General features: G+C 33.9%; 3 protein-coding genes across 3 annotated transcripts; 2 read left to right on the top strand and 1 right to left on the bottom strand.

Moving 5' to 3' along the window:
- Positions 1-5,068: 5,068 nt before the first annotated feature.
- On the top strand, positions 5,069-5,491 carry LOC130818142 (glutaredoxin-C11-like). Its single transcript, XM_057684198.1, has one exon. It carries the CDS (start codon positions 5,119-5,121, stop codon positions 5,425-5,427), a length of 309 nt encoding a protein of 102 aa, XP_057540181.1. The 5' UTR covers positions 5,069-5,118; the 3' UTR covers positions 5,428-5,491.
- A 2,433-nt stretch (positions 5,492-7,924) lies between these two features.
- LOC130818133 (uncharacterized) lies at positions 7,925-12,767 on the bottom strand. The gene is made up of 2 exons (XM_057684185.1): positions 12,351-12,767; positions 7,925-8,126 (listed from the first exon to the last, which is right to left on the bottom strand). The coding sequence occupies exon 1, from the start codon at positions 12,641-12,643 to the stop codon at positions 12,383-12,385; it is 261 nt and encodes an 86-aa protein (XP_057540168.1). The 5' UTR covers positions 12,644-12,767; the 3' UTR covers positions 7,925-8,126; positions 12,351-12,382.
- A 2,678-nt stretch (positions 12,768-15,445) lies between these two features.
- LOC130818118 (uncharacterized) lies at positions 15,446-20,041 on the top strand. Its single transcript, XM_057684161.1, has 4 exons — positions 15,446-15,971; positions 17,145-17,401; positions 18,164-18,609; positions 19,457-20,041. The coding sequence occupies exons 1-4, from the start codon at positions 15,865-15,867 to the stop codon at positions 19,712-19,714; spliced, it is 1,068 nt and encodes a 355-aa protein (XP_057540144.1). The 5' UTR covers positions 15,446-15,864; the 3' UTR covers positions 19,715-20,041.
- The last annotated feature ends 1,929 nt before the right edge of the window (positions 20,042-21,970 follow it).

Raw genomic sequence — 21,970 nt, 5'->3', positions numbered from 1 at the left:
CCCGTAAAGAGTCAGGATTCAAGGGGAGAGGTAGCAGACATATTATACCCTTACCCCCTCAAGGGAGAGAGTAGGAGAAATGTGCGCAATCAAATTAAACTCTCAAGTAATGAGAGCCCTGCAGAGAGGTGGATAACACCAAGATAGTGTAGAAGAAAACACAAAACACAAAACAAGCTGGACAAGGATTAGACCGTTAGGAAATAAAAGAAATAAATAAACAAAACTACATAGGGCAGACAGAGGTAAGTAAAAGGGGACTAATAGAAGTTTGGGACACGAATTTGATGCCTCAAACTATTTTTATCGCTTGTCTGGTTTTCAAAGAGGAGCAGCTCACTCAAGTCGATGTTTAACTGCTCCTCCTATGTTCTCCTAGGTCTATCCAGACTTCTCTTACCCTCAACTATGAGGCTTTCTTCCATTCTCACGAGTGTGTCAGCAGTCTTTCTCTTCACATGTCCAAACCACCTCGACTTATTTTCTCATAACTTTGCCGATAATAGGGCAATCCCTAACCTCTATCTATCACACAACACTTTAGTAGCCGCTCTCCACTTAAGCTAAGATGACTGATTCGATGAGTTACATCCTCGGTGATCTCCTCATTGCTTTGATAGATCCTAAATATTTAAACTTGGTCGTACAAGCTATTACATCTTGTCCAATGTGGTCACCTCTTGGTCACTTTCCTGATCCCATTGAAGTTGCATTTCAAATATTTTGTTTTAGTACGACTTATAGGAAACCTATTGCTTTCCAGGACGACCCTCCACTCCTCTAATTTTGTGTTAGCTTCCTTGCTAGAGTCAGCTATTAAATAACATCAATAAAAAACATGCACCATGGCACAATTTTCCAGATAGATTTGGAAAACTCATCTGTAATGACGGAAAAAATGAACAGGCTTACCGTTGAACCTAGTGTAAACCTACTTTACTGGGAAAGGATATGTTATCCCATTGGTGTTTGGATGTTGGTCGTGACTCCATTATACATGTCTTGTATGGCTACAATATACATCTGTGAAATACCCTTAGCCTCTAGACTCTTCCAAATGATGTTATGTGGTACACTATCATACGCTTTCTCGAGATTGGTTTTTTTCCGTTCTCAATATCTTGCGTCTTCTTAGACCAAGATTTTGCAAGCTTAAAAATATAATTCTCCCCCTCTTTTGTATCTAGCTTCTTATAGAGGTTCTCATATGCTCTACTATTTGTCATTGTTACGGCCTCTACTTTTTAATACTTGTGTAAATTTTATAAGAATTAAACTTAGGGTGGCAGAGGAGTACTTTTATGTAACATCTTTTAATATAGACATAGAGTATACAATAATACTTTATTACCTTAACGGCTTTAACAGTGTGTTTAAATAACCTTTAAGAAAGAAAAAGAAGGTGATAGAAGAGAGGAATAGAGGGAAAAGGAGTTGAGGAAATAAAAATTATTGAGTTTTTCTTCTAAATCTTTTCAATGTTGAAAGAATATATTTAGTAAAAAATGTAAGAGACTTTCCTGCCATTGTCTTCCCTTCTATTTTCCTCCCCTCCCATTTTGATATGAAAATGAGAAAATTTTCATCCTCCATTTGCAATCCCTTGCTTTTTCTCTTATCCCTCCATCTAAACACAATGTAAATGACTCCCACTTGTAGGAATCCTTGAATCAGATGTAAGCAATTCAAATATGTGATCCGGTATATTCGAGTTGTTTGAAAATACTTGACATGTGAGACAAGATCCCACATCGATAAAATCAGACGAATTGTCACGGCCTAGTACGAGTATTATTGAAAATCAAATACTTCAGATCGGATAAACCGAATACTAAATACGAAACCAAATAGGGTATTTGCAAAATCTGACATTCGAATATCCGGTTTTCTATTTTGTTTGTTCTCTTCTAACATAAACAGTAAACCCATAAACTAAACATAGAGTCTTTCCTTTTACCATTATGCAAGTGGGACATTAATGAAGAATTTCTCTTCATAGTTCTATCTTCAAAGGATTACTTTGAGGGCATTAATACAATGATTGATTGAATCAAAATCGAATAAGGTTTTCCCTCCTGCAACTTGTCTGTTTTTAATTCTTCTCTCGATCCAGTAACAGGATAGAATCCCTCCTAAGAGCTAATTAATCATGGAACTTTTTGCTTTACTTACTCAGCTGGTATCCTTGTTTTTGGTGTTTCACTGTTTCAGTGATCAAAATAGACTCGATAATTCGATATTTATTCGATCTTGTAATCGAATCTGATTAACCCAACTTTAAAATGTATTTACAGTTATGAAAAATCCAAAATGGACGCAAAATCCGATTTTAAACTGACACGAAACACTCGGTGCTGAAGCAAAGTTTGACAAACTCATTGAAGGCACTGTGCAATTTTTAAAAATTATGATATTTTTCTAACAACTTTGTATCTTTAAACAATTAACATATACTACGTAATTTAATATTGAGACCCCCAATAGAGACCATGTGCAGTTGAATATGTTGAACATGCTCAGAATCTCTATGGTCAAACACTTAACCCGAAATCCACTTGATAAGCAGAATGAACATCTCTGGTTATTCCATATCATTTCACATAGAAAGCAAGGCATATAAACCTACAGTTAAAATAGAAATGCAGCATATATAGATCCTTTTTAACCTCTATATGTGTCATCCCCAAAACTTTTTTAAGTGACCTTATAACCCAATATGAATGAGTAAGACTTAAGCTTTGGTTCCCCGTCACAAGTTGGAATTTGGAATTTTTTTTCCAAGTCATATGGGCACAGCTTTAGCATCCCAAAGCTTTGGATCACACAATAGGTTTGACATTCCTTTCATTTAATAAGATGCTAGCTAGAAGCTAAGTTTGTTCATTTACATAATTGTGGACCATAGTGTAAAAAATGCGGTTTTGAACAAGCTGACGGTAAAGAAAGTGATTCAGTTATCATAACGCCAAATTACAGCAAAAACACAAGATATTCTTCAAAATGACCTAAAACATGATTTTCTTACACTTTTATAACGTGGAAAATTATATCAGTCAGTTTTAAGAAATCTTTAGAACGTGACTGATGATGCGATGTAATACGGACTTATTTTTACACTATCCCGTATTTGTAAGATCAAATATATTGCCAACGTTTGGCAAGAGATAGATTGGAGATGAAAGTGTGGGGATATGCATGTATGAAAAAACAGGAAGAATATTTTGATGCGTGATTTATAGTTGAGGGAGAATAATAGCCACTATATTATTGTGTTTTGATACTAAAGCTTTTTACCTTATCTGAATTTTGCAAACTTGCTTTCGTAAGCAAGAATTTTTAGTTAGGACATGTCGGTTTCACAAGGAATCACTGCATTTGCAGCCTTTAATTTTGACTCTGCCAGGGTTTCAAATTATTATTGTGGAATTGATCGTTCGTATTAAATGGAAACAAAAATATAATTTTTAACATAAATTTTTATTAAATGTACATGTCATTACTATAGTGAATTTTTTTTTGTCACAATTAATAAACAAAATAAGTTTTTTTTTTATTAAAAAGTCGATTCTTTTAATTGCTCGACTAAATCAAAAATTCAAAAACTTGTAAAAAAGCCAATTGAAAAGGCGTTCGTGATGGGAACATAATATGGATTCTTGGTTTATGACTCAATCGACCTCGTTCGGAGATACTTGCTTTGTCGGGGTTATTCTCGACTCTAGACAAGGTAAACATTTGGTTAGGGATCAAAGTTTGAAAGAGATCCAATATCTTAATTTAGTACTGTTGTCAAGTAGACATAAAACACCGCTTGTTAAAAAACTCTATTTTTGCCAAACACCCATCAAAGAACGAAAAAAACCCTATATAGAAAGAGATAATTTCTTTCATTTTGCCTAGAGCTCACAAAACGTAGATAACGGCACTGTATTTGAATAGAGAAGTAAAGATTTTAAACATTGTTTTATAATACTACAATTTTCAGAGGAATCCTTGTGTTCTTGAGGAACATTGATGTAATGATATGTGATAGACCAAGAATGTGCATCTAACAAGTTGCTACAAAAACAATTATTGGAGATAGTTATACATAAATTATGCTTGTAATTTAATCATAGTGACTAAGCACAGGAAGATACTACATGATATTCCCTAAATAACTGCTATGAAAAGACTAATCAGGAAAATCAAGAATATATGCTTCCTAACCCATTCTCTAATCATCTCAAAAAAAAAAAAAAAAAAAAAAAAAAAAAACCCACCCTATAATGCTCTTTCATATGCCTAGGTAGCTTAATTAATAACCAACTTAACCAACCTTAAAGATTTTGTATATCCTCTAAAAAGAGTGGTTCATCTCTAACATGAATTCCAATAAAAAAATAATACCTTAACATGAATTATATAAATCATATTTGTTTGATTTTGTAATAATGCACTATGTAACAATGCTCATGAAATAATGTACACTTTTTCTTTATGTAAGGTTGCGGTCTTACAGATAACACTTGCAATAAAAATTATGTCATGCTTGGTTGCCGATGTATTATGCTGAGTCGAGTCGTGAATAGTGATATGTTGTTCTGCTAGACCCAAGTGACGACATCATGGCGTGTCTTTTCTCGTCGACCCGCATGCCAACCAACCTACTTCGGTCTTACTTCGCTATCAAGGGTCATTCAGAAACAATAATTTTCTTATTACTAACGATAGTAACATTAAAAAAACTCGTGTTTTAAGTGGTTACGAGAGATTTCTAATAATTTTGGCCGATACTTCGCATTGCGATGACGAAATCACTCTTATTATCGATGATCATATTCGCTATCACGATCACTATAACACTCAGGGAGACTAAAAACATGCAAAATTCTTAATTTCTTTGACTTTACTTGTATTACACCAAGTATAAAGAAGCCTTTTCTCATTCACAAAGAGGTCATTATCAGAACAAAAACTTTTTCAACCTTATCCTTAAAACTAGTACGATTTCTCAACAATTGGCTTGACACCCCTTATAAATACCTAAAAACCTACTAGTCAACAACACATTCCAAACTAACATACATACATATATACATAAGTTCCCTTTTCCATAACTAAAATTATAAGTTAGAAATGGATAGAGTAAGTGAGTTAGCAAGAACAAAGGCAGCAGTAATCTTTACAAAGAGTTCATGTTGTATGTGTCATAGTATCAACACCCTATTTTACGATCTAGGAGCAAGCCCCGCGGTATATGAGCTAGATCGAGAGGCTAGAGGCCGAGAAATGGAGTGGGCATTACAGCGATTAGGCTGTAATCCGACTGTTCCTGCTGTCTTTATAGGCGGAAAATTCGTAGGGTCCGCAAAGGATGTGCTTGGTGCTCACCTTAATGGATCCCTTAGAGATATGCTTATTGAAGCTAAAGCTATTTGGTTCTAGACTTTTAGTGTGTATACTACTAAGAAAATCATATTAGTATCAAAAGCTTTATGGTTTTTTGTGAGCTTTAGATGGCCTAAAGTGTAAGCTTTTTGGTCTTAATCATGTCAATTTATCAAGCAATTTCTTTATCATCATAATTATACGTTCCTAAAACTCAAAGTTAACTTTTAACACAAAAGGCATTCTCATGGTGAAATCATCGCTATTGAGCTGACTCAATGTACACATATTGTTTCAAATTAATCGCTTATAACCTTAAAGTGATCAATTACAACATAAAGTAATCAAATTACAAGGATCTATAACAATTACGAGAGCAAAATTAGGAGTAGATCTTATAATCATCATTCTTAGTGATGCATGCATAGACCATAGTGTATGGCTCCATATACATGGTGCATATCATTCATTTCCAAAAAACCTATACATTAAGATTTCCTTCTCTGATAACCTCACAAAATAATACCATTTGGTGCACGATCCATAGGTTTTCCCATTTGAAAGGAGTTAATTATATATGAAACAAATTAGAAAATTGTACGTGGTAACTACTTGTGTTCAACTTTACTATACAATGGATAGAGAATTCGAAAATCTACATGATAATTCTTTTTTTACTTCATATGATAGCATATTGTAATATACAAAAATGTCTAAAAGAGTGCTAATCCTCATACTCTACCACTAAGTAGGAACTGAGTATAATGGCATGATATAATATGATCTAAATGAGTACCAACAAATGATCTAAGTAAGAGTATCATTCAATTATGAACTTAAAATCAAACACAAAACTATAGAAAATTTGATATCGTAAAAATGATCTTGAAATATACTTTTGTTGTAAAATAAACTTTTTTTTAAAGATTTAAAAATTTTCAAATATGATCTTGTGTATGCAAATAAATGGCTCTCCATTTATAGATAATGAAACACTTACTCTTTCTATAGAGCACTTTGGACATTTCTTTCTAAACCTACACTTCATGAAGAATTTAGAGTATCAAAACAAAACAGACATCTCATGGAGAAACGCCTTGCTAGACACAACACTAACTAGGAACCACCGAATCGGCAGTGCACTCTACCTCTAAACCACTAATTAGGTGCCTGATTGACTTACCAACGAGTCGCTGCCGTAATAAACTTTTTTAATTAGTCGCACATGTAACTTTTGGAAAATCTCTAAAATACTTTAAATTCTAATACATTTTTCCCTTTTTGAGCATAAAATTTCATTTTAGTATGTACTAAATACGAGTTTTGTCTCATGCACCGATACCAGTGCCATTTGGATTGAATTAACAACCAGTAATGAAATATTCTTTGATGCTTTTTAGGGGTTTGAGTCAAACAAATACTTCTAATCACTCGAAGATGAAGTAACTCGTTCCATCATGGGTCTTAAACAACACTATGGTTTGTTTATCTAATCAGGGAACAAATCACATTGAATCATAATGATGATAGTTACTCGTTACAATTAGGCATAAGCCTACTCCACTTGAAGCTTTCTCTATAGTAACATTTTTTATGGCCCTAGTGAAAATTTGAAAAATTTAAATTAGGAAATAATATAAATTTCTACTGATTTCTCTTAATAATATTAACTTTTGATTAATTATGAATAATACCAATATAGTAAGTGTTTGCTTATAATTATACTAACTTTTGTTTGTAAAAAACAAAGATAAATAAATGGTTAAAAAAAATTGGTATTATTCTAGGAAAACGTAATCCTAAGTTGCTATTATTTATGATTAATCAATAGTTTATATTATTGTAAAGAAATCAACAAAAATTAGATTATTTATGGTAATTTTTCCTTTAAATTATGTATTCACATGTTCAAGAGTTATTGCCCCATATTTGATAAGTCCATGCATTAGATCGTGTCTAGAATCAATAGGTCTAGTTTGGGCATACCATTATGCACCTAACTATAAGCTTTAATCAAAGTTGTATTGTAATCACAATATATTGCCTCTAGTGGAATCGACTATGACAACAAAGACGTCTAAAAGATTTATTAGAAGATAGGGAGATGAAATGCGTTTGTTAAGAATTAAGATAGATGACTGAAAATGCATTAAAGGATAGAATCAAATCAAGACATAAGAAAGGGTTTCAAAACGAAGGTATGCACATAGACCATTAAATTGTGTTAACTTTTAGTGGAATTTGCACCATTTAATCCAAATCTTGAAGTTCATGACTTATCACTTGATTGATCTAAATTACTTGAAATTTAAGACTTGGCTCACTCTCAAGCATCTATGGTGATTTGACTCACTTTACTAAACATTAAATTCAAGATTTAGTTATTATCAAAGAAAAAAGTTCGAAATTTAGTTCACTTTTGATGCACCAAAATAATTTTCTCAAGGTCGCAAATTAGTCGTAACACAGGAGTGGGAACCGTGATATACGCTTTGAAATAGTAAACCGAATGGGAAAACGGGGTACGGTAAATTAAATACTAACCGGAGATAAATCCTTAAAAATGAACACAAATTAGGAACATGTAGAACACTGATCCAAGTGCTTTCAAGAGGTTAAATATCACCCACACCAATTCTCAAAAAACTTATTGAAGTTCATGATGAAAAATAATACATTTTATAAACGGAAATGGCATAAACAACAAAACACAACTTGGCCTTCTCCTACAACCTCCCAGCGAAGCAAATTTCAACCTACATTCATGGAAAAGACAACCCTGGTAAGACGAGTCGCAAAATCAACGCTAAAACGACCTACCACAAGATAAAATTAAATGCACGAATCATGCAATGATTAACCGAACAATAGAATTAGAACAAGAACGAGCTACATGTGACAATAAAAACGCCAATGATGATTTTCATTTACAAAAATAAAGACAGTAGATGGTTGATATATTAGCTTTTCCAGGAAATAAATGTTCAGTTCGGTGTCACATGATTTGCTAATTGCCTCACGAATCGCAAATCAAAAAAAGCAAATTAGGCTATTTTTGAACCATCTTGAGCGAATTGCGAATTCAAAAGCAAACTAGTTAGCGAAATATATTTCACTGGTTCAGTTTAACAAATAAAAGAGAACCTTGAAATATTAGCACCACGTAGCAAGTAACAGAAAGCGTGACTCCATAATGTTTGTAGTTAAGACAGTTTAACAAAGAAATGCAAACCTTGAAATATTAGCTTTTCCAGGAAACAAATGTTCAGTCAAGAGCATAAGCCACCAATTATGATTCAAGTCCATGGAAACAGGATTTTTCATGAAAAAAAGATAGCCCCAAAATTCAAGTTCTATAAATGAAAGCTATGTCATCTAAGTAGTTCATGCATCGGTGTCCCCACAGCAGTTAGCCCATAGGGTTCGTATGCATCTCCGCTGACCTTAGAGTATTAGACAAGAGGAAGAAGAGGGCTTTTTGGACCAGGGCAGTAAAATGAAAGAAAATACAAGCCGGAAAGTGTCCTCAGTGACCGCTTGGATTGTCCATAAAAGTGGATCTTTGAATGGCGAAACAGCCAGTAAAGTGTGAGTTAGGTAAGTATGAGGAAGCCATTGTGACACTGATCACAGTTTATTTTTACAAAACTTCTATAATGAATAGCTTCCTCCCTTCAAAATGGTCAGAAGGTTGACATGACAAGAGATTCTATATATAAAAAAAAAGATCTATGTGGCATTTGATCTTTGATGCACAAGTACAAGAGTAAAGGAATGGTGGCTGCTTGCAGTATCTTAGACGCAAAATAAGAAGTAAAATAGAAGCACTTGCAGGATGCCACGAAATGATCAAATGGTTATGAAGCTGATATCCAAGATGTAAATTAGAAAGAGATGATACCGATGTTTCGTAACGCCTCAAGGATCATAGGGAGCATCGAGCAAGACAAATTTTGATTTCAAAAAATGTGTTGCTAAATTATAATGCTAGAAGATGGATCTTTAACAGCCAATAAAATAACTAAAAATAGACTTCGCGAAAACTAACATGGATTTGATGGATGATGGTGCAAACATTTTAAATATGTATGGTGTCCAAGATTTCCATTATTCATCCTATATTTTCAAAGTTGCAAATAAATGCAGGCGCTAAAGAAGCATTTCAGACTACCTAATCATCTTTCATACTCTCCTCCATCATTTCCCTCTTCCGGAATCCATCATTTTGAAAGTCAATGTTGTTACTAAGTTCTGCGCAAAATCAAATGATGGAGCTACAAGCCAGAATTAACTCACTCAAGACAATATTGTTAAGCTTCTTTCTGATATCAAAAGAGCTGCTAGAGCAGTATGAGGCATGTAAAAAAACTCTTTGAAGACGCACATCCGGTTTAACTGCTACACGTGGAATAGTGTATTTAACGTCCTCTACCATTCAATTTTATGAATATGTCTACACACGTTACTATAAACGAATGCACACATCATCGACAAAGAAAAGATAATTAGTTTTAGCGATGGTAATTAAGAGGGAGTGTGTGGGTCACTAGCAAAGAGGGTTAAGGGATAGTCATGTAGGACCCAGCCGACTCAGAGTACCAATGCAGAATAGGAGAGTAAAACGAGTAGTTAGAAATTTAAGTTAAGTGAATGACTTTGAGTTTTAGCATTGTTGTCAAATACAAAATCATCACAAATTCTGACAGATAGCTGATCCAATAGGTATATAATTCTGATGGTGGATGCCAAGAGATGAAACAAAAGGCAAATAATATATTCTTGCACTCACTAGGCTTGTGCAAGAGTGTCCTATACAACAAAAACAATGCAAACCATACTTTCCCCAACATATTACAGCTAAATTTGAGTATCAACAGTGAACAGGTGACGAAATAAGTTGTGGCAAATCCTGAACAAAACTTAATTAAAAAATGAAATGACTTTAATTGAATTTCAATGACTTGGGAAGAACATTTCATCAATCCCAATATTTTGGGAGCAATATTATTGTCCCCAAAATTACCCTACAGGCTACAATCTACATTGGCAACCTATTACAAAAACCAATAGTTATATTATATTAGCAACCAATGTTACCTGATTCACAATCTTACCAAAAACTGTCAACTGAGACAAGTGAAAATTAGGCCATGAACTAAGAATTCACTATGCAGAAAAGTAAAGTTAGAAGCTCAATATTGGCTCTACAATTACCCTATATTAGCAACTGATTGTGGACTCTGCTTATAACAATAGAACCCTATGCATAACCCATATATCCAACCCAATTTTGTACCAATTGGACGACAGTACCCAACAAACTACCTCTAATAGTTGATACTTTGTAGAGTTCAGATAACAATGGTCTTCACTCCCCAATGAAGTATTGATTTTCCGATTTCAATCGGTCACATTAATTTAATCATCAATTCTCAGACCCAATATTCATATAACTGCAAACATCCTCTTGATCCAAGTATAGCCATTTATGTAACAACTTTACAAACGAATATAACATGCCAAACCTCATCAAACAATCTTACTTTAGGCAAGATTACTTGAAACCATTTCATCCCGAATGGAATTGCTTGAAACTCGTGATAAGAAGGTTAGAATACAATAAGAGGTGTAACCTGAACCGTCTTCTCAAGCAAGAGTCCATCATTATGCCCGAATTGCAATGGAGAAGAAATATCTATAGAACACAAGACTATCGTGTCCACAGCAGTTCAATTACTACATTTATTCCCACACCCCACTGCCACATCCTCCTAAATAATACTACAACCCAATTTAATCCTTCTCATAGATTGAGGTACAAAATGTGATAAAAAGAAATCCAAATACAAGCACATGCTTGAACAATATTACTTTCTTCCATGAATACTCTTATGTTCAACAGGAATAATCGAAACATTACACTCGCTTGTGTCCCTTGGAATTTGACACTCTTTTCATTTACATTCATTCCTTTTACTTTGTCACATTTCCTTTATTTTATCGCACATTCTTTTTCAATCTCATGTGTAAACAGTAAACATATTCTCTCTATCTCTCTATTCATCTCATCCATGTATGGTTTCCATCCAATTGGTTTTTGTCCAATTCACCGACTAAAACTTAATAGGAGTAAAACTCTATCCCTTTGTGTCAAACTGGAAGCCCTAGACTCCAGAGCCAGTAATAAAATTGAAATGATACCGGACATATAACATATTCCCACAAATTCAAACTCAAGACAACATATAGCAAAGAGAAATCAGATCAATGACCATAAATCTAATTGTTCGGATTTTGTGACTCAAACCGAGTCTAATATCGGTCTAAGATGAATAAGTGTGGGTCAAAAGGGCTAGATGCGCAGGGTGCAGAGATCTACACGGGGATGTGCGGGGTGCAGAGTATTACGTGGGGCGCGGAGAAGCTTCTGTTTTGGAATAGCTTGGAGCGCGTGCTGCGGAGATCTACGCAGGGTGCGGCCTAGTACGCGGGGCGCGGAGTTTATGCAGTTTTGCGGTTTCTTCACACGTTTTTGGCAGCTACTTTGTTTAAGGGCCGGTTAATTTGTAATGTTAACCCTAATTTCTTTTTATTAAATGGTATACTATATAAACCACTCTTATAATTAAAATTAGGGCATACAATGCATGAAACACTAAGTGAGAAAAAGCTTGAAGAGCCATTGTCGTGGCTTCTCGTTCATCTTGTAATCTCCCGGTTTATAGTGAAATGTTTATTCCGGTGGATGTAGCTACCACGTTAATAGTGAACCAAGTTAATTTCTCGGTGTGATTTTCTTTATTATTTGTTTGAATCTCTATTGCTTTCCATTATTGTTTTCGATCTTTGCTTCCGTTGTCACACAACACTAATAATAAACATTTACAAACATCAATCATATCTCAAACTCCCATCCGATCCAAGCAAATGGCAAAACAATTCAAATCAGAAAATTTCAAAAACAGAATAATTAAAATCACCTGAAAATGAGAGCGGGAAAGATCGATAGAGATCAGTGACCGTGCTGTTGAGCATGTTCAAGATGGCGGCGTTCCTCAGGTAGAGCAACAAGGTATGAGAAGGCCATACCACCAAAGCAGACATGGTATAAAGGCATGATTGAGTCAGTTTCAATGTACTTGGCATGGTAATTGTCTATAAACTTCCCAAATGAGTTCTTAAAGTAGGAGATTGATAGCATAGGCTTAACCTTTTCTGGAACTTCCTTCACCTTTATGCCTCGAATCTCGTTGAAGAATTGACGCATCGCCATTGTTGAATGACAGCAAAAGACGAGCAATTTGGTGATATAATTCGATTCGATTGAGAATTGAATTTGAGAGATCGAATTGTAAACCCTAGGTCAAAAGGTGGAGCTTCTGTTTCGGCTTTGATCAATATAAGCCCATTTATTTGGAAAAATTATCTAAATTAATTCAAATTTTTTTATTTCTAAATAATAATTTTATCTATTAATCAATCATGAATATCTAAAATATAATAATTAGATGACTTGCTATAATAAATATTATTTAAAAAATAAATTAAAATAAAATGTTGAAAAAATATTTTTAAAATGTTTTGATTTTTTTATTTTTCAGAATTTGTTATGTATATTTTCAAAAATATTTTTTTAATTTTACATTAATTTTTATATTATTTTTGTAAAGTATCTACTATAACGGGTCATACGGTCATCTGAATTTACTCTAAAACTGGGATTATTCATAGTTAATCAATAAGCGGGATTATTATAGAGAAATCATGAAAATGTTGAATTATTCTAATTAACTTTTCCCATTTATTTTTTGCTGAATTATTATCATCAATAATAAATCTACGAATTCGTTGAAAATAATCTTATGTTTTAATGAAAAATTGTTCAACATAAATTACTTTTTACTGATATTTCGTATATTTTTAAATAATAATTAACGTCCTAAAAGTTGAGATTAATCATAGTTAATAGTGGGTTCATTTTCAGCGAATAGAGATCGATTTATTATTGAAAATTTATTCTTTATTTTTTTTTAAATCACTACTCTTATCCCGTTTTATTTGTTTGTTGTGGATCCATGTTCAATTATCCATTCTAGTCCATTAATGTAGGTCGTTTTTCATCTCATTTATACATAAGAATTCATATGCATAGATAGAACTACAGAAGGGTACTTCAATATAGCATCACAAATTCTTGCATTGTGAGAATATATTTTTTAAAATATTGTAAGTAGACATTTAAGTTATTAAAAATAGGCACTAAAAATACAGTAAGTAAGCATTAATCTTTTATAAACGATCAACTCAGAATGTTAGTGGTTATCAATTGTAGATTTGTAGTAGGTCAACTTAATTGATGACGTTGCAATCTTCTTTCATTTGTATATCTTTGATTGCATCATAAGAATGTGCTTAATTGTGAGTTTTTGCACATCTATTGAACAATAGCTTCATCTCTTCATCTGAATGACTTGTTTCAATTTGTATATTTGTATTTGTGTCTTACACAATGTTCATGCTTTGCTTTTGGCAATTTTATCTTCCCTACCTTAAGAATGCTCTATTTTTCTCACATATATAACAATTAACTAGCATATTATAAAATAAAGAAAAAATTGAATTTTAAATTCCTAACTTTAAACAATTTGCCAATATTGGTGAAATTGCTATTGGTGAGTAGGTTTTAATGGGTGGAAACTCGGCAGAAGAAAGGGATGTTTAGGTTAGGTTAGGGTTTTTAGGGGACTATAAGAGATCCTTCACATAAATTCTCTCTATTTTCATCCAAGGTAGTAATTGTTGTTTCTCCTACTATATTTCCATGTTCTCCATTAAATAGCTCATCAAAATACTCCCTTCATCAATCCTTCATGTTTTCATTTTCAACTAAGATGTTTTTTGTCCTTATCCTTAATACACGTGTGTGTATCCTTCGTTAGAATCCAGTTTATCAAACACCTATTTAAAAGCCTATATGTTCGCTCCCACAAACTGTTACTTTTGTCTTAATTTTGATTTTCATATCTATTGCTAATTTTTTCCTCATTCATGCATTTTTCTAATGCTAAGATAACATTTTTTTTCTTTTCCTTGATAGCTGCATTACTTCCTCTTATCAAACATTAATTTGAATATTTAGGATTATTGCGGCATAAAACTCACTCACTTTTTTTTTTTAATTATTATCAATTTGCTACATTTTCATATTAAAAAGTATCTCATTATTTTTATCTCAATCATACAATTATTTTATCTCGTAACAACATCAATACAATTCAACACAAATGATGACTTTGTAAAATCTTAATCTCGCAAAAACAAATTTTTCTTTATAAAAGCAAATTTACTAATACTTACTTCCATTAAGATTGCTATAATTGACTATAGTGAGAGCTCATTTGTCGTGTTGTCATTATAATCATACTTTGTGTCTCCAATTAATTTTATGCCTAATCAAGTTTCTCAAAATGGTGCAACTCGCTCAATCATTTTTAATTTGCTCGCCACATTTTCATATGTCGACTTCTAATTTTCCTTCCATCTGCCATTGTGTTTTCTATACTTCTTGCAAGTAGATAGTGATATTCCTTTGCACACATTCAAACTATCTCAATTTGTTTTCATGTAACTTTGCCAAAGTGGATGGACCCTTAGTCTCTATCTCAAAACTGCAACTAAATTAGACAAAAAGGGACACTTATAGGAGAATGTTATTGATAAAATAGTCTCGTAAATCACTCAAACTGTAAAATCCAACACTATGTCTAAATAAGTAGAGATGTTTAAAATAGATTCAACAATTGATATTTATCTGATCTTATAACAAGAAACTTCAAATTAAATTTTAAAATATTTTGAAAAAAATATAAACGTAAAATCTGATTTTAAACCACATTAACTTTAGGTGTTCAAACTAAACCCGATAATTCGATATTTACCCGACCATAGAACTGGATCCGACTTATCCTGACTTTAAAATAAATTTAATATAACATAAAAATCAACATGAACAGAAAATCCAATTTTAAACCGACTCGGCTGCAACCCATCAATCTGACCAACAAAGAGAAAAAAAGAGACCACAGAAAGTACAGTCCTACTTCTAGAAGATACGAACTTTACTGCAAGGAAGCATATTTCCTGCTTCTGCCAATGACACGCCATTACCAACGTCATCAGAACCTTGAAATTCCACAATTCTAAACTCGTACTCCTATATAATATCTTCAATTTGAATTCTCCATTTCATCATACACTTACAAAGCTATCTTCAATTTTTAATTCTAATTATTTATTCTTGTACTTTTTTAAGGTGTTCGTGTTGTCTACATTGAATTTACACAAAGGGTTTGTTTACTTATTCTAATTCACCATTTTTGAAATTCTTTTCTATACCTACAATACAAGTTTTCTTTCAAGGTTCTGTACTTTTTCTGTTTTATTTGTGTGGGGATCATAATTTTTTTGCAAATAAGGAGTTGGGTTGATTCGAAAATGGCGGAAAAGGAACCCAAAAATGTGGTGGTTGTTGGAGGAGGGATTGCTGGTGCTCTTCTTGCTAAGCATCTTCAAAATCATGCCCATCTTACTCTTATAGATCCGTATGTATTCCCTGTTTCAATTCAATCTTTTTATTATTTGTTTTCATTGTGTTTGTATAAATTATGATCAAATTATATGCAAGTGTATATTCGAATGCTTTGCCTTTGGATTCTTCTATGTTTTGAATGAAACCCTTTTCATTGGAAGGAGATTAAAGTGTTGTCAACTTAAGCCAAGGTTACAACCATAGTGAAGGTTTTTGAGTTTACCGCGACCAAAATATAGGCCACATTGACCGGAAATCATCTGCATTGGCCGTGAAATCCGTTTTGTGACCGTTACCACTACCGTGACCGATATTTTGCATTATGGTTACAACAATACCCAAAACTAACTTCTATTCTAATGACTAAAAGGTCATGGGTTCGAGTTTGTGGAGAAATGTAGGATAAATTTGCATATTATAACTCTTGTGGTGAAATATATCTTTATATCTTCGCTCTCGAGGACGTTTGTGTATCGAGCTGCCCTTTTTTAATGATCAAATTGTACCCATGAGGTTTTTTGTGATAATTGATAGGTAGTAGTGGACAAGGATGACTTGACTATTATAGAAGGCCAATCTTGTAGAATCATTACATATCCTTACATATGAGTGTCATCATATATATTGTGCATTTCTTGTTTATGAGAAGTTTGTCGATAATGTTTGCTATCAAGAGTTCAATGGAAACAAACTCTTTGTTATCATTAGTATGAGTAAGATCGGTGGAAGCCACTTAATGACATTTGGGTAATAGAGTGATGTGTTGTATTTTGCCAATTTGATAACTTAGTCATTAATCTTCATGTGGTGTTTAATAGGCCTAATTGCAACTTGTGTTTAGCCCAGTGCCACATGATTATTAATTGCCTTCCGAATCGTGAATCAAGAAAAGCGAATTATGGTTGATTTTAGGCCATTTTTGAACCATTTTGAGCGAATCGCGACTCCAAAAGGCGAACTAACAAACGAATTATGTTTCACTGGTTTAGCCATAGGCAGTTAGTTCTTCAAATGTACACAAGAGACACCCGGAGACGTGTAGTTACTACCTCTGGATTCTATATGCTTCTCTTTGTATACATGTTCCATATGATGTAGTATTTTGTTGGATTGTTCTTGTTATAAGTACTATAATTTACCTTCAAATGTTTGAGTTATGATACATCTACTGGAAATTGTACAACAGAAAGCAGTATTTTGAGATCACATGGGCTTCATTGAGATCAATGGTGGATCTACCCTTTGCTGAAAAGTCCTTAATAAACTACAGTGAATTTCTCCCCCAAGTGAAATTGATTACTTCTTATGCCACACATATTTCGGAGAGTGAAGTCATAACCGCGCTTGGTGGTCATGTTCCATACGACTACCTTGTCATTGCCACAGGTCATGTATATCCTAGTCCTGTTACCAGAAGTGAAGGTCTTTTTAAGTACCAAGAAGGTCAGTTGTCTTTGCCCTGAAATTAAAGTAAAGTAATCATGCTTATTTCATGAAAACTATAAATCCATTTATTTACAACATTACATTACCCGAGCGCCATTAAATGGTTCTTTTCTAAGCGGGATCGGATTATCTTATGACGCAACCTGACCCTTGTTAGTGATAACCAGGGTGTTCATTTGGGTCACCGGGTTGATTTCAAGTTAGATGTTTTGGGTTGGTTTAAAATCACGTTCTGTGTCTATATTGATTATTACATAATTACATAATTGTAATTCATTTTTGAAGTTGGGTCAAATCGGGTTCGGTTATAAGGTCGGGTAAATATCATATCATCGGATCTATTTTGAACCCCTCTAGTGATAACAAAGAGGTTCAAACAAAACCTGGTAGCAAATATTAGCAACTTTATATAATATAAGAAGTGCGCATGATTTCAGAGATATAAATTTTTGGCCCATCAAAATATATAACCGAACATAAATCCATTTATTTACAATATACTGAGAAGAAAGAAAATCATGAAGGAATATATGTTTGTGTCACTTGAAAGACAAGTGATATTGCACTAGGAAGGTAGCCATGATACGACTAGGGCCACTGCCGATTAGGCATTGGCACCATCATGCAGTTATGCTGCTGAATACGCATGTGTAGACTTATTGTTCTGTTTCTCGAATGAGCAGTAAAATTTTGATTTCAGGCATCAGCATCAAAGATCATCAAACCTGATTTTGTTTGTATTTTTTATTAAATTTACAGCATTTGACAAGATAAAATCTTCAAGTTCAATATTGATCATTGGAGGTGGTCCGACTGGCGTAGAGCTTGCTGGTGAAATTGTTCACGACTTTCCCGAAAAGAAAATTACTCTGGTACACCGTGGATCTAGATTGCTGCAATTTATCGGGCCTAAGGCATCACAGAAGTCTTTGGAGTGGTTGACATCGAAGAAAGTTGAAGTGATCCTCGATCAGTCTGTCGATTTGACAGCAACTACAGAAGGTGTTTATCGAACTTCTGGTGGAGAGACTATTATGGCAGATCACTACTTCGTGTGCACTGGGACTCCGTTAGGTTCCTCATGGCTTAAAGATACAATACTAACCAACAATTTGGACATCCAAGGAAGATTAGCTGTTGACAAGCACTTAAGGGTTGAGGGTCATAAAAACATCTTTGCTCTTGGAGATATTACTAATGTTCCTGTGAGTCATCCTATTTTTGCAGCTTTGTTTGCTCTTTTTCCTTTTGATAACCAATTATCTTGTTCAAATTATAAATGCTTAGCCTAATAAGCCTGATAACCAATCATCTCGATCAATTATACTCCTGGGTGATAATTGCTCATTAAATCACGTGCGGTTCTTATTTATATGAATGTTGTCCACCTAGAGTCTATTGGAAACAACCTCTTTGTGATCACTAACAAGGATAAAGTTGCGTACATCTGACCCCCAAACCCCTCTTAGGTGGGAGTCATTTTATGGCGTCGGGGTAATGGAATATAGTTGTTGTTGCTTAAAACTTTACCCATCAATAAAATTTTCTCAAAGCATAATATTACACTAGGCTGCTTGTAATGGCTATTTCTTTGCACAAGCTTCCATAACCCTCTAAACATTCCTTAATATATGGGTTTAATTATGTTTACGCCTCAAGGCTCTCATAGTTCTCATCACCTTACCTGATGTATTTTTGACACTTTACTTTTGAAGATTCTTTTTTGGGAAAGTAGAGTTGAGAGATGGTTATGCGTATTTGGCTAACTTGAATATAAGTAGGGATGGCTGGTTGGTTTCGCATCCACCCCAATTGGGACGGGTATGGATATGAATATGGTTGATAGTGGGTGGACATAGGTATAAAAAGTTATACCCACCATGGGTGGTGGGTTTAAAGTTATATAAATTGATTCATTGTACTTCAGATGATTGCTTGATTTAAGAAACATGGTGTGTAATGCGAAGCTTTGTTCTTCCACACCTTTTCTATTTACGTTTTTAGTGAGGTAAATTCATTAGGAAACGTACTTGTTCTTCTACACGTTTGCAGGAACTAAAACAAGGCTATTTGGCGATGAAGCATGCTGACGTAACTGCAAAGAATTTGAGGTTGCTGCTCGGAGGAGGGAGTGAGGAGAAAATGGGAGTTTACAAAGCGGGACGAGCAACAGCAATTGTTTCACTTGGAAAGAAAGATGCTGTGGCAGAAATCAATGGTTTTACAATGAGTGGATGTTTTCCTGGATTCATTAAGTCTAGAGATTTGTTTGTGGGTAGGACAAGGAAGACATATGGTCTTAAGCCTTAAGATCCAATTAGAAAATATTCTGTATATTCAACTTCGTTACCCCAAAGCCATTAGTGGGTCCCGATTAGGCGTGAATCAGGGGTTGTATGTGCGCACTCTTACATTTATCATAAAGTGTCCTGTATGAATGATATATTAGTTGGAATAAAAGTTTTTTTAGTGAATGCTATCCTAGTTTCATTTATAATTTATAGTTGTTTTTTTTGTAAAAAGTGCAATTTTTTTGATGGAAGGGGACTCTAATTTGAGTTTCACACTTTGTTCATTAGTACTTGAAATCATATGGATAATCTTTATCTTAATATGTGCTTTTATGTGTCTCTTCGGGAAAAAAAATACTTCCGTTTCTTGTATTTGTTATATTATGCTTTAGGGTAAAAATGTAGCAAATTTATTAGACAGAAGAAGTATTTTTAAGAGTATAGATTAAAGCACTTTAAAAGAGTGTTATATTTGGATGTTAGACCAGCAACACCAGAACAAGACACATATATGTTGATTTTCTTCATAGAACTCTAACTCGAGTCCACATTTAGCAATGTAGTGGAAATAGTTTTTACGCCCCATCTGATTATTGTATTAAATAGTGATAATAAGAATGAGTTTTAGTGTTTGTTTTGGTGAAATGTACATCGTTTTGTTGGTATTGAAACTCGTCCTTAAGCATACAACATGTTTGGAAATCATAGTTGATGTTTGCTTAAGGGTAAATCTATAAACTACCTCAATATTGTTACAATGATATGGTTGCATACACCTGAACCCCAAATCACGTTAGGTGGGACCCACTTAGTGGCACGGTATCATGGAATGCTGTATTTGACTTCACAGTAATGACTAGTGCCTACTTAGCCAGGCCCAAGGGCATGTAATCTAAGATTAGACCCAAGGTCATAGTTGCATACACCTGAACCCTCGATTAGGGCTCATAACATTATTTGAAAGTGTGTTTCGACATGGTTGCTTTTTTGCTTTGGTGATCTTGATAATACATTGCCCACTACCAGTCATTTGGTTCGAAAACAAAGCAGTTCAGATTGGTTTCGTCGCAAAAGATTGTGGAGTAGATGTAGAGTAGACAGGAATCCTAGGATAGAGGTGAGAGTCCATGATCTGACTCTACAATCTTTAAGTTTCCCATTCAAGAGATTGTGAATTGATCTGCAGTTGTGATCACCACATATTGGAAAGCTTACCTACATGAATCAAAACCCCCTCCCTAGTTTTTTGGGTCCCACATGCCAAGGATAAAAGCAAACTGTGAGGAAAAATATGGAGAGGATCATTATGACATGTTGTCGGAATGAATGGAGAAGAGAATCTATGTTGACCATTGAAATTGATATATTTATTCATGTAGCAGACTTCAAGCTTTTGTTAAGGCTCTGACATTGTTGTTGCTGTATCATCGGGTAATGTTATAGATATTAGTAAAAAGAGGAGATTGTTTCAACATGTGTAAAGCGGAGATGAATATATGCTTGTTTCAACTTCTATAGCTTTTGAGAAGGACATATCCTTTACCACTACTCTTAAGTATAGAGTCACATGATATAGAATTTTTTTCTAAAAAAGAATGCACAAGAGATCTTCAGTAGGATATAACAAGTCTCTTTGATCTCATATACACTAAGTTATTGTAAGAGTGTCCCATATAATATGAAACACACGTTTCAAAAGAATTAATGTCCTGAAAGAATTTTTCTGCATTTTTTTTTATTCAGAGGTAAGGATCAAGGACAATTCCTACAGGCAAGAGGGAGAGGGGGAACTGATCTTCCTGTTGGGGGTAAGAATCGAACTCTTGGTGGAATGGAGATTGTGATTCTTTTGAGTTATAATGATGGATCGTGAACCTCAACTATAAGGAAAGGGCATTTATATAACGAAAAATGAACATCTGGTTCGTATGTTTTCGCAACCCGACTTAAAACCTAGCTGAAGTAATTAATTTGTATATGGTCACAGAAACTATAAGCTCACTGCTCACATAAAAAGTTAAACAAGTAAAGTAAGAATCAGAATCTTTAAAATTGATCGCAAAAAATGAAGAGATAAACATCTCAATGTTGCAAGTATTCATCTAGATTCCAAGTGATCATTCATGATGGTTACTACATCGGTTCGGGACCATCGATTATTCCCTAATCTGTCCTCTCAACACTGAAGCTTTTCATGTCATGCTATAGTGCAATAGTGTCGTATGGTCAATACAGATGATTTTGCGATTGGTTCAGCGAACGCGATAATCATTAA

Source organism: Amaranthus tricolor, chromosome 1, assembly GCF_026212465.1.
Source record: "Amaranthus tricolor cultivar Red isolate AtriRed21 chromosome 1, ASM2621246v1, whole genome shotgun sequence".
In the NCBI taxonomy this organism is placed as follows: Eukaryota; Viridiplantae; Streptophyta; class Magnoliopsida; order Caryophyllales; family Amaranthaceae; genus Amaranthus; species Amaranthus tricolor.
The sequence above is the reverse complement of the archived record's forward strand: the minus strand, read 5'-3'. Positions and strand labels throughout refer to the sequence as shown.

Bases quoted from the DNA above. Each gene is read 5' to 3' on its own strand.
- LOC130818142 (XM_057684198.1), top strand. From the start codon at position 5,119: ATGGATAGAGTAAGTGAGTTAGCAAGAACAAAGGCAGCAGTAATCTTT.
- LOC130818133 (XM_057684185.1), bottom strand. From the start codon at position 12,643: ATGGCGATGCGTCAATTCTTCAACGAGATTCGAGGCATAAAGGTGAAG.
- LOC130818118 (XM_057684161.1), top strand. From the start codon at position 15,865: ATGGCGGAAAAGGAACCCAAAAATGTGGTGGTTGTTGGAGGAGGGATT. The intron at 15,972-17,144 runs GTATGTATTCCC...ATTGTACAACAG, and splicing joins CATCTTACTCTTATAGATCC to AAAGCAGTATTTTGAGATCA. The intron at 18,610-19,456 runs GTGAGTCATCCT...ACACGTTTGCAG, and splicing joins GAGATATTACTAATGTTCCT to GAACTAAAACAAGGCTATTT.